At 37.4% G+C, this 12,587-nt stretch overlaps 2 protein-coding genes across 11 annotated transcripts in view; one reads left to right on the top strand and one right to left on the bottom strand.

The window, feature by feature from the left end:
* The window catches only part of LOC308222547 (sodium channel protein type 2 subunit alpha), a gene marked incomplete at both ends in the record, with an annotated part of 422,596 nt that overhangs the window by 272,633 nt on the left and 137,376 nt on the right, over positions 1-12,587 (top strand). The window lies entirely within an intron of this gene.
* Positions 1-12,587, bottom strand: part of LOC308222926 (sodium channel protein type 2 subunit alpha) — a gene marked incomplete at both ends in the record, with an annotated part of 58,793 nt that overhangs the window by 14,101 nt on the left and 32,105 nt on the right. For all 9 annotated transcript variants that reach the window (XM_080621464.1, XM_080621456.1, XM_080621458.1 and 6 more), the window contains 3 exons: positions 633-806; positions 1,712-1,866; positions 2,140-2,260. In XM_080621464.1, coding sequence (XP_080477590.1) covers positions 633-806; positions 1,712-1,866; positions 2,140-2,260 — 450 coding nt within the window. The remainder of the gene's footprint in view (positions 1-632; positions 807-1,711; positions 1,867-2,139; positions 2,261-12,587) is intronic.

Below are 12,587 nucleotides of genomic sequence, written 5' to 3'. Positions count from 1 at the left end.
ATGCCATCCAGTACTGTGCATGCATTGGTCAGCATGTAGACTTGAAATTACAGGGCACTTGGCACTAGATCTGCTATAGACAATATCCACCTGCCCATTCGTGGTGCAGCCTTTTGAAAATCATCTGAAAGCTCATTCTAATGGAGCTCATCTACAGTTCTGCAAATGTCTCTTTAAGGTCACCCATGTGATGCAGTGAAAAGTGTTAATAGTACTGAATAGTATACTGGATGTGAGAGTTCCTAGCAGTGTTTTCCTTTCATATTACACAGAGTATCACTTACAGTAATTCATTAGAATGTTAGAAAGCTCTAAAGAAATTACTTTGAAACATGTAAATTCCCTATACAGCAAAAAATGAAGAGGATGAACAGCGTCCTTTCTATACCATGAAAAAAAAAAAAAAAGCATTATTTCAATAAGCATTACAACTTCGTAAAACTAGAGAATATTAACAAAACCTCTCTAGAGTAATAAGCATTTCTAAATAGTTTTACTTTTCTGAACAATGTTATAAACCATATCACAGCAATAGTTGTAGTTTCCACTGAGTACAACAGAAGGCTTATCCTGAAACCTTAACATTCTGATTTTTAGCACCTGTCTTAGAGAACATGAAAAAGAATACATACATCAACAATCAGGAAGTCCAGCCAGCACCACGCATTCGTGAAATAGGTTTGAAAGCCATAAGCCACCCATTTTAAAAGCATTTCCAGAATGAAGATATAAGTAAAAACTTTGTCAGCATATTCCAGCATGGTCTTGATAGTTTTACGTTGCTCTATGTATATATCTTCAAATGCCTGTGAAAAAAGATTTTTGAAGATAAAATTAAATGTCTTCACAATTTGCAATGTGCCATATAGTAGCTAAGAAAAAAAATAATTGGAAAGATATATGGGATGATAAGACATATATCCTTCCCTCAAGCACAGCTTTTGCCTTCACTCCTTACTGTAGTCTTTTCATAAAGCTGGGTCCAAACACAGTATCCAGCTTTCAGTGTTGCTGAACAGTGATCCACAAAACTTCTGTAATACCTCCAAATCCCATTTTAATGGATAGCAGTGTCTTATTGACATATGGATTTATTCGTGGTAGCTACAACTTTATATCAAAAATACATAAGGGATTTAAAAATTACTCTGTGATACAGAATTTTTTGAGGAACTAATAATTGAAACCAAACTATACACACTAACCCATAAAGCAATCCTGAACAGAGATTAATAATTCTCTTAAAAAAACCCACAACTGTCTACATTGTCAGTAACTCACCATGCATTGTCCCAAGTGTAGCAAGCACCAAGTGTGCTGCGAGGAACTGGTAAATGCCTGATAGTATCCCATTGGCACCTTACATCTCAGTTTGACAATTTATGTTACTGTTGATAAGTTCCTAGCTCAGCTATGCTTTACTTTAAATGTGCATAAGACAAAAAAAAAAATAATTCATCAATATGAATACATGTGAATACCAGTCTAACTAATGTCTTATTTCCGTTAACACTAACTTGCAAAAAAAATTGTTTCTTAGCCTGTGATCAAACTCCTAAGTATCGTACAAAACATACCAAATACTTGTTGATATTAGGACATTTATGAACTGGGTATTAAATTCTGATATGTTACATGCAGTTCTATACTTATCTGGAATTCTAAATGCTTGCTGCTTAAAATTGACACAATAGTTCCACATAGAATTTACCAGAGCACCGCTGCTGAGAAGAATCATGAAGACAATGAAAGTCTCAAACCAGTTGTGTTCAACAATCTTATAGCAGGTTTTCCTAAGATTCCACCAGATTTTCCCTTTCCCATCTTCTACACTGACTTGACAGCATTTGAATCTCCGCACACAGCCTAAGTGCAACAATACATTTTGTCAGAATAAAGTAAGTATTTATTAGGAATCACAATGAACCAAATTAATTTGGTTTATTTCAGTGCTACTGCAATAGATGCTTGTAAATAAGCATCTCCTATTTGAGGATTTTTGTTTCAATATTTAAAGTTTTGTAACTCTTATAATTCCTTCCAAAATAAAGCTTCTCCTTGGTTTTTAATAAAAATGGAATCCAGCTCAAACCAACACAGTTAGGAGTAATCACCTTGCATACATTTTGCTTTTCCTACCTTCTGTAAAACAAGCCTCTGGCTCCAGAACTTCTTCAGGTTCTGCTTCTGGCTGTTCCCCTTCTGGAGGTAGTCCGATATCAACTGTGCTGCCTTCTGATGAACTGGATGCATTTAATTTCTGTGAATGAAACCCCACATTTTTTTCTTTTTCAATTTTATCTATTTTGAATAGAAGTTCATGTTTGAAATGCATACCAAGATATTTTGCATTTATTCCGTGCTTTGACATTAAAATAATTTCTTATCTATAGTCCATAATGCCAAATTGCTCCACTACAGGTGAGGTCACAAGATTAGAAACTACATAATACGCATTTTCCCTATTGAAAATATGTTGATATTTTCATACAAGGAATTGCTGACATTAGACTACTATTCTGAGCCACACATACGAATTCTGAAATGAAATTTTAGTAAGTTAGGAATGTGTGCCTCCCACGCTTGGTACTGTTTAATTATTCCAATCATGTGGCTGCATTTTAGATTACACTTCAGATAGCATGTGTTAATACAAATAATTTTCCAACGTCATGACCAAACCAACAGCAAGCTGCACAGATGTATTTTCATGTCTCAAGTAAATGTTATGCTATTAAGTCTGTAAAATCTAAATGTTCAAATATAAGCTTTTCATTATCATTGACATGAAAACACATATTATGAGTTGCATAGGATAGTTTAATTCTATTTATTTCCAAAAGAGCAGCATATTACTTTAAGAGCAGTAGCTGATATTTTGCATTCTCACTTGCCAATGCATTTTCTGAATTTATTGTGCATTTTGAAACTACTTATTACTTTGGTACAGTAAACATACATGTCCAATCCCTATAAAAGCCTTTTTTTTGTTGTTTTTTTAAATTATTTTTTGAAGACTAAATTAAAAAAAACCCAGGGCTTTTAAAACAGTACTGTCATAAAACAATACTACACCAATGAACCATACCAGTAATCAAATCTTCAAAATGATTCTTTCACACTGTCACATTATACTGGCAACAGACAAGTATGAGTACTATAATAAGTAAAAGTAGTTTGATCACGGCATTTTATGACTCTTCTAATGTTATCACTATGTGGAGTATAACATCAGTAAAATGGCTGCACTGATAAGTAGCTAGTTTTATAAAGGGAATGATGTAAGCAGATTTAGAATATAGTCTGTAAGGAAGCAATATTAGACAGAGAGAGAGTCCATGATAAAATTAAAGATATATCTTTGCTGACACTTAAAACTTCAGTTAGAGGCATTATTCTTTTAAAACATGTTTGAGAAGCTCCAAATGGTATACATTTCTTTTTTTGTTTGTAAAGGAAATGTAAACAATATTAGTATGTGAATACAGATAGTACCATAGATTTAATGGAATTTTACATTGCAGACAATATTAAGTACGTTCTTCAAACAAAAAAGATTAATTCCTTTCTTCCCCACTCTGATTTTATTGAATCACAGACAACATACTGTGTTGTCATTTTGACATAGGCTTAACTTTAATTTTTGTGTTCTGTGGTACACTATAGCCCACATTTTAGAGGAAGACCAAACAAATGGAAACATTTATTGTATGGTGTATTATGCACGCAATTTCAGTGATATCTGCACACCAACTTCCTTTGTTTCTTTGAAAATCCCAGTTTACATATTCATGTCTTATATTTGTGCATAAGCTTTAGCATGTATGAGGTTAGGTCCAATGTACAAAAGCATGGATGCATACTTTTCTGCAGATTATTATTACAAATTCCCCACTATAACATATCCGAATTATGGATAATGCATGGCAGTTTGGTGATTGTGGAATACTGCCTCTAAAATAGAGAAACTGGAATGTATAGAATAAATACTGTAGTTCTTAAGTAAGTACTACAGAATTTAAACATCAGTGGAAGTCAATCACCAGTTTGAGGAGAGGCCAGAAATACCATAAACACAAGGTACATTCCAAAGAAATTTATATACGGTGTTAAAAATCAGCATTTATCAATACAATACAGTAAATATTTTTTAAACTGAGAAGTGATTATCTGTTTTCATTATGTGGAGATTTCCTAAAATGTTGCTTGCATCATTCCAGTCTGGACAGCATTTTTTGCAGAATGCTGTATAGTAGCAGAGCAAAGGAAAATTATGAACTGGTTAAACCAGAATTCTGAATGACCTATACTGCCCATTATTTTATAGGAACATGAAGATTTCAGTAGCTTAGCTATTACGCAGTTAGTTTAACCGGCAAAAGTTAATTTTAAGAAGGGGTAGTGAATTCCTATTATTGGAATGGCTAAGACTAACAGCTCAAGATGAAAGATTAGAGATATCCACTCTAAGAAGAGATCAATAAGATCAGGTAGAAAAAGTAGAAAATTATCAGTAGAACAGTCAATTATAGGAACATCAGAAAGCCATCTTCATTTATGGGGGGCAGTATGTATGGTGAGTTGTAGCTTACAATTCTCTTCTCACTGAAAATCTGGTATACTTCTTTTAAAGAGCTGTAATAGTAATCACAGGAGTTAAGCTAAACAGAAAAATCGTAAAATGAATCAACAGCAACTGATACTTGAAACACAACAATTAAATAACTTAGCCCACTGAATATTCAGTTATTCTTCTGTTGTTGACATGACAGAGTATTTCCTTAGCATGCTCTTCTGCTATACCTGAATTTAGCCCCAACTTGATCAGTATATAAAGATGCATCTTATAAAAATTATTCAATAAACTCAATCTGTAATAATTCAGTATTATTTGTGGAAGAAAAATTAAGAATTTCAACATAAATAGTTAACTATTTTTTGTTTGTTATTTTTAACGTTGAATTTATTGTATGGCATTCTATACATTATTTATAAAATTTAGTATGCATTAGAAACAGCTAGGAAGGTTTTATGATACAAAACCTTAAGATTTTAGAAAATCAGTTAAGTTCAGTATATTAGTAAAACTTTTCACTAACAATCACTATTTCCAAAGCAAACTTCTGCTCTGGTATAAAGCAGCAGACACAGGGATGTTCTACTGATTTCTAAGTATTCAACACAACATCACATGGGAGTGGACCATGTTATTGCTGGCTATGTTTTTTTCATACACTTTAATATATAGGAAAACTTTTTCTACCACTTAATACGTCTTGCCAGTGTTCATACATATGGAATCCAGCTGGATAGCTAGGATACCCCTAATTGCAGACTCTGATATGTTAGGTATGCCTTAGTCGATGAGGAATGGGTTAGAGACCAGTTGAGCAATCTGGACATCCATAAATCCATGGGTCCAGATGGGATGCACCCGCAGGTGCTGAGGGAACTGGCGGAAGTCATTGCTAGACCACTCTCCATCATCTTTACCAAGTCCTGGGAAACGGGAGAGGTGCCTGAGGACTGGAGGAAAGCAAATGTCACTCCAGTCTTCAAAAAGGGCAAGAAGGAGGACCCGGGTAACTATAGACCCGTCAGCCTCACCTCCATCCCTGGGAAAGTGATGGAACACCTTATCCTTGGTGCCATCTTAAGGCATATCAAGGATAAGAGGGTTATGAGGGGCAGTCAACATGGCTTTACCAAGGGGAAGTCGTGCTTGAGCAACCTCATAGCCTTTTATGAGGAAATAACATGGTGGATGGATGATGGCAGAGCGGTGGACGTGGTCTACCTTGACTTCAGCAAAGCATTTGACACAGTCTCCCACAGCATCCTCATAGCTAAATTGAGGAAGTGGACCGCGAACTGGCTGAAGGACAGAAGCCAGAGAGTTGTAGTCTATGGGGCGGAGTCCAGTTGGAGGCCTGTATCTAGTGGAGTGCCTCAAGGGTCAGTGCTGGGACCAGTATTATTTAATATATTCATCAATGATTTAGATGAAGGAATTGAGTGTACTGTCAGCAAGTTTGCTGATGACACTAAGCTGGGAGGAGTGGCTGACACGCCAGAAGGCTGTGCTGCCATCCAGCGGGACCTGGACAGGCTGGAGAGTTGGGCAGGGAGAAACTTGATGAAATATAACAAGGGAAAGTGTAGAGTCCTGCATCTGGGCAGGAACAACCTCAGGTTCCAGTATAGGTTGGGGAACGACCTGTTAGAGAGCAGTGTAGGGGAGAGGGCCCTGGGGGTCCTAGTGGACAGCAGGATGACCATGAGCCAACACTGTGCCCTTGTGGCCAAGAAGGCCAATGGCATCCTGGGGTATATTAGAAGGGGGGTGGTCAGTAGGTCGAGAGAGGTCCTCCTTCCCCTCTACTCTGCCCTGGTGAGACCGCATCTGGAATATTGTGTCCAGTTCTGGGCCCCTCAGTTCAAGAAGGACAGGGACCTGCTGGAGAGAGTCCAGCACAGGGCAACTAAGATGATTAAGGGAGTGGAGCATCTCCCTTATGAGGAAAGGCTGAGGGAGCTGGGTCTCTATAGTTTGGAGAAGAGGAGACTGAGGGGTGACCTTATTAGTGTATATAAATATATAAAGGGGGAGTGTTACAAGGATGGAGCCAGGCTCTTCTCAATGGCAAACAATGATAGGACAAGGGGTAATGGGTACAAACTGGAACACAAGAGGTTCCACTTAAACTTGAGAAGAAACTTCTTCTCAGTGAGGGTGACGGAACACTGAAACAGGCTGCCCAGGGGGGTTGTGGAGTCTCCTTCTCTGGAGATATTCAAAACCCGCCTGGACACATTCCTGTGTAACCTCATCTAGGTGTTTCTGCTCCGGCAGGGGGACTGGACTAGATGATCTTTTGAGGTCCCTTCCAATCTCTAGCATACTGTGATACTGTGATACTGTATATAGTGTACATTGCAGTTCTTTACCTTAGTATATCTCAAACTTACCTTTGTACTTGATAAATTTTTCTGTGCTCACTAGTATTACAAAAACTGGATTTAGGCATTTCTATACATGTATGCATGTATACATTGCTTAACATGTATACAGCTTTTTAAAAAATAAGCCTGCAGAAACAAGAGAATCATCAGGCCAAAAAATTCTCTTTGATATAATAGTAAGTCCTTTTAAAGCCTTTTTTATACCATAGTTTTAGGTTTCAAAAGTATTGAGTGACCCATATTAAAACATATTTAGAGGGCCAAGTGTTAGACACTCTGAAAGTTAGGATGATAGATTCTTTCTGAAAAGTATGCTAAGGAAATTATTTTCAGAGAAATCTACTTTGCAAAACCTCAGACTGTACATACTCCATCTCCTTTTCACAGAAAACAGTAACGGGACAAAGGTACTTACATGGTTCTAAAGCAGCAGTATACTGATTAACGTAGAGAGATACCTTTTTTGTCACATCTACCAACAGCCTTGCCAGTCATGCTTTAGTCAGCAATCCAGTATAGTATGAGATACATATTTTGGTTTAGGTTCAAGATAGAAACTGAAAGTGGAAAGCAGCTTGCCTATCAGAGCAGCATTGCAAAAGCAGCAGCCAAGATTAGGTCAGGAAGTTTTTGACATAATTACTTTCTGAACCACGGCAACATCTCATAGATTCATACAATTCTGCTTCACTTACAGCCGGGACACTTGGAGCTTCTAACATTTTTTCTTTTTTTCAAAGATGATTATCTGAGAGTAGCTGAACAGCTCTTAGGTTAAGATTTTTGACAAAGCCTGAAATTTCATTGCCCAGGATGCCGCTAATAGCTGTTGAAATCATAATTTCAGGACTGAAGGAGCAAAGAACAGAACAGACATAAGCAGGAAGATGATGCCAAGAGAAACCACCATTTTGGTTTTGCTTTCCCCCCAAATGCCTGTGAAAATGCTAAATAATGGAAATGGAAATGGTATTGGTTTTATTTTCTCAGTGCTGTGTGTATGTCAGTATGAAAATGAGATGTTCTGTAATATAAACAGCAATACTATAGACAAACTTATCCAGTCTTTTTTCAGTACAACTATATCACCTATAAAATTGACAAAGTGGTAAATATCATCATAGTTCCACTGGTATGATTAATGGAATCTGGATAACACTCTCTCTAGTGTTTATACAGTCATGCATAAAAACCCTATCAGTTCAAAAAACCAGAACATTTAAAATCAAAGCAAAACAATTCTGTGATGATTATTGTTTGCAAATACTGCAGAAAAACAGGTTCACTAAATTATAGTACACTCTGTACTTTGTCGCTATTTATAATTCCTTTGATCTACTTAGTTATGAGCATTTCATAAATAAAAATATTTGCAAGAATGTTGGATATAGCAAAAGCATCGTAAATAGCAGTGGAAATATTTGCGAAAGCACTCCCACTGGAAGCTACTTAAAAAGGCCCTTTGATTCACACAAGCAATAGTGAAAGGATATTTCTGACACAGAGCAGGGGACTGCTGTTTGTAAGGATCAATTAAGCTAACTCCAATTAAGTGTAACATTAACAACTTAATATCATCCACTGTGAATCACAATATGCCAATACAATGTGACCAATTCACAAACAATTCCAAACCTAAAATCTTCAGCGTATCGAAGGATTCTGAATAATTAATATTTTAAAATAACAATATGACTTAGACAACAAATAATTCCTTATAAAATGCAAGACAAAAAGCTATGCAATAACAATATTTTAATTCCACTGATTTACCAAACTAGAAGCAGCATTGCAGAACTATGGTGTTGCAAATATTATGACAATGTTTAAAAGGTGAGATGTAATTAATACTAAAGCTCAGAACCTTTTGGTTCAACATCAGTAACTGACTCATTTGACTGTGGAAATTTATTTATTACTGATAAGATGAGAATAAATTTGTCAGGGCAGACAATTTTAGATGTTTGGGGAGGTAAGACAATTTGTAAGCATAAATTGAAGAGCTATGGTAAGACTGAATTGGGCCAGATCTTGCTATCAGTTTTCTCTTTGCACCTCTACACTTGTAAGTGTGGGTGTAAGTAAGAGCAGAACTGATCTCCGAATGTTCAACCAGCCAAATACCAATTTTGTATGAACTTTTTTAACCAAATGATGGTCACATGCTTAGACTGGGAATTAAATGAATTTCATGCTTAATGGTGCTTCACGTTCTGCGTATTAATCTCCCAAATAACTAAATGCTTATATAAATACTGAAGAAAAGCACTTCTAAAAAGAAATATGAAAAATAAAAAAGTGACTATCATGAGTTTGCAAGTTACCTCCATTGTAAGCTAAAATACAATAGTAGGAACAAATTGCAAAACAGCTAGCAGCTTTTCATTATCAGCACAATTTACAGATGAACTTACATAAGCTTCTGATGAGAAATATAGCTTATGCGTTACATATTCTGTCTTCCTTCAAAATGAAGGAAAACCCTTCAAAAAAGAGAATCCTGAAACTTTACCATCAAGACTGGGAAAGGTACATAGCATGCACTGCAAGAATTATTAAAATATCATGGAAAGTATAGCATCTGAACCACAGAAATACTGGGGCTGCCGATCTCGCCTGACCATGCTGTGATGGTACTCTCATGACTCAGCAGAGAGCAGCTGTGCATGTTTGTACTTTATTGCAATGAATGGGACAAGATCATAGCTGAAGAGCATGCAGGCCAGTCAATATCCATTAAAAAGTGATTATATAGTATATACGTAAGATGTATAACTTGTTTAGTTAACCTGGGTAAAACTGGTGACACGATGCTCTGCCTCGCTAAAAGGCACCAGAGCTGCCCGCTTGACTGATCCAGCTTGGTTCTACTCCTGTGAGAAGTAAGAATGGTAGGAAATGAAGTTCACAACACAGCACCTCTGCTTTTTTGCACTGAATAGTGATTAAAGTAAAATACACATTATTCAGGCGTCTGCAACAGCATTAGGAGATCCCATGTTTCAAGGCATTTAAAAACATCTTGTAACTTGGTATATCTGTGTGTAATTACTAGCCTAGAAGTTACACTTAGCATAAATGAGTTATTACACAGCTATTATTATTATTGTAACTGATTATTACACAGCTACACATGCACTACAAAATTTTATATATAAACCATCCCTGTAGTACTTAAGGACCTAAAAAGCAAAAATTATTTTTATACTTTCTATACTGGATAGCACTAACGCAGCTCAGGCCCACAGACCTTTACATACAGGACAACAGACTCAGCACAGTGGCCCCAGATATGTTAATGGCCTTACTTCCATGACAAAATTTTATTTAGGATTTATTCTCTAATTCCCTTACTACAGTGTTTTCCCCCACTACCATTCTTATGGACACAATGTTCTCCTAATTAACACTATTTTAGGTTTTGGTAAATTTTCTAGAAAATTCCTCATAAATTCACACTTACTAGCATGTACCAGTATGTATTGTTTCTAGAAAGGCATAATCTAAATAATATTTCCACCAAAATAAAGGAAAAGATGTATGTTATCCACTAAACATTAATAACTTAATTAATACTTGCTAATAAGTTATAATTACTTTGTAGAAATTCAGTTTATTGCCCTATACCATAGTGAATAGGTGTATGCATGTGTATACAAAGAGAAAAGCAAAAACACACAGACACATACATTAGCATCTGGCTATCTTGTGCAGAATGTTCTCACAGTACATGGATGCCTAAGCTGCCTTTCATTTGGAATACTGCTAATTGAACATGGTTTGGTGGTAGTTACTAACTTCAGTTCTTTCAATTTGTAGTATAAGGTATGAAGTAGCTGGCAGATCAACACTCAGCAGCAGCAGAATCATATAAATGAGAAAACATGAGAGGGCAGAAATGCAAGGCACATTATGGCATGAAAAATAACAGGAGGCCTCGAACAAAAAAGCCATTTGCAGTAACTTTTTTTAATTTAAAACATTCTTTCTTTTGCCATGGATGATTTTCATGACAAGACTGTTGCTCCTATGAATAATAAGTCATTGGTCTTCTCTATATAAAAACCACAGAGGATAACATCAGTTAAGCGAAGAGTAGGAACTAGGATTAAGATAAAGATATGCACTTTTGTGATTAACATCTATTTGAAATTTAGGCCTTTAAATAAGAAATATGCTTGCAGTGTCTGCTTAACTACTGTGTCTGTCTTGAGGGTGCCTGAAATTTGTACACATTTCCCTTCAATTTTTCACCTTCAAATTCTGCAAGAGTAAGAAGTTTTGGTCCTGAATATGCTTAAGAATAGTTTCAGGCTTCACCAGTCAAAACTGCTTGGCACTAGCTCATTCCTGACAATGCAATTTCTTTGTCTTATCACCTGAGCAGTTTGCAGTTCCTGAACCATGATTAACACACACATTTACAAGATTAAGTGCCTCCAAAAATGCTATGAGGACACTGTTTTCTTTTAAATAATTGTATCTGGAGGAGGAAGCCTTTCTTTTATGGTGGAAGCTTAACGATTGGAGCTTATGCCTCAAATGTGCCATAATCCACTTAAAAATTTTCCCTATAGGAATTCAGTATTTTTTCACCTTGAAGAATAACATAATTGGGACCCTTCCAATGGGAAAAAGAAAGATTTGGCTAATAAGATTTGGCTAATAGATTTGGCTTTGCGTCACACGCACAGAGTTGTGGTCAATGGCTCGATGTGCGGCTGGAGACCAGTAATGAGTGGTGTCCCTCAGGGGTCAGTGTTGGGACCGGTCTTGTTCAACATCTTTGTCGGTGACATGGACAGTGGGATTGAGTGCGCCCTCAGCAAGTTTGCCGATGACACCAAGCTGTGTGGTTCGGTTGATACTCCAGAGGGAAGGGATACCATCCAGAGGGACCTCGACACACTTGTGAGGTGGGCTGATGCCAACCTTATGAAGTTTAACCATGCCAAGTGCAAGGTCCTACACCTGGGTCGGAGCAATCCCAGGCACGGCTACAGGTTGGGCAGAGAAGAGATTCAGAGCAGCCCTGCAGAGAAGGACTTGGGGGTGTTGGTCGATGAAAAAATGAACATGAGCCGGCTTCAGTGTGCGCTCGCAGCCCAGAAAGCCAACCGTATCCTGGGCTGCATCAAAAGGAGTGTGACCAGCAGGTCGAAGGAGGTGATCCTGCCCCTCTACTCTGCTCTCGTGAGACCTCACTTGGAGTATTGTGTGCAGTTCTGGTGTCCTCAACATAAAAAGGACATGGAACTGCTGGAACAAGTCCAGAGGAGGGCCACGAGGATGATCAGGGGACTGGAGCACCTCCCGTATGAAGACAGGCTGAGAAAGTTGGGGCTGTTCAGGCTGGAGAAGAGAAGGCTGCGTGGAGACCTCATAGCAGTCTTCCAGTATCTGAAGGGAGCCTACAAGGATGCTGGGGATGGACTATTCATCAGGGACTGTAGTGACAGGACAAGGGGTAACGGGTTCAAACTTAAACAGGGGAAATTTATATTGGATATAAGGAAGAAATTCTTTACTGTGAGGGTGGTGAGGCACTGGAATGGGTTGCCCAGGGAGGCTGTGAGTGCTCCACCCTTGGCGGTGTTCAAGGCCAGGTTGGATGAGGCCTTGGA

This window comes from Psittacula echo (genome assembly GCF_963264785.1).
Source record: "Psittacula echo genome assembly, chromosome: 6".
Classification (NCBI taxonomy): Eukaryota; Metazoa; Chordata; class Aves; order Psittaciformes; family Psittacidae; genus Psittacula; species Psittacula echo.
The sequence above is the reverse complement of the archived record's forward strand: the minus strand, read 5'-3'. Positions and strand labels throughout refer to the sequence as shown.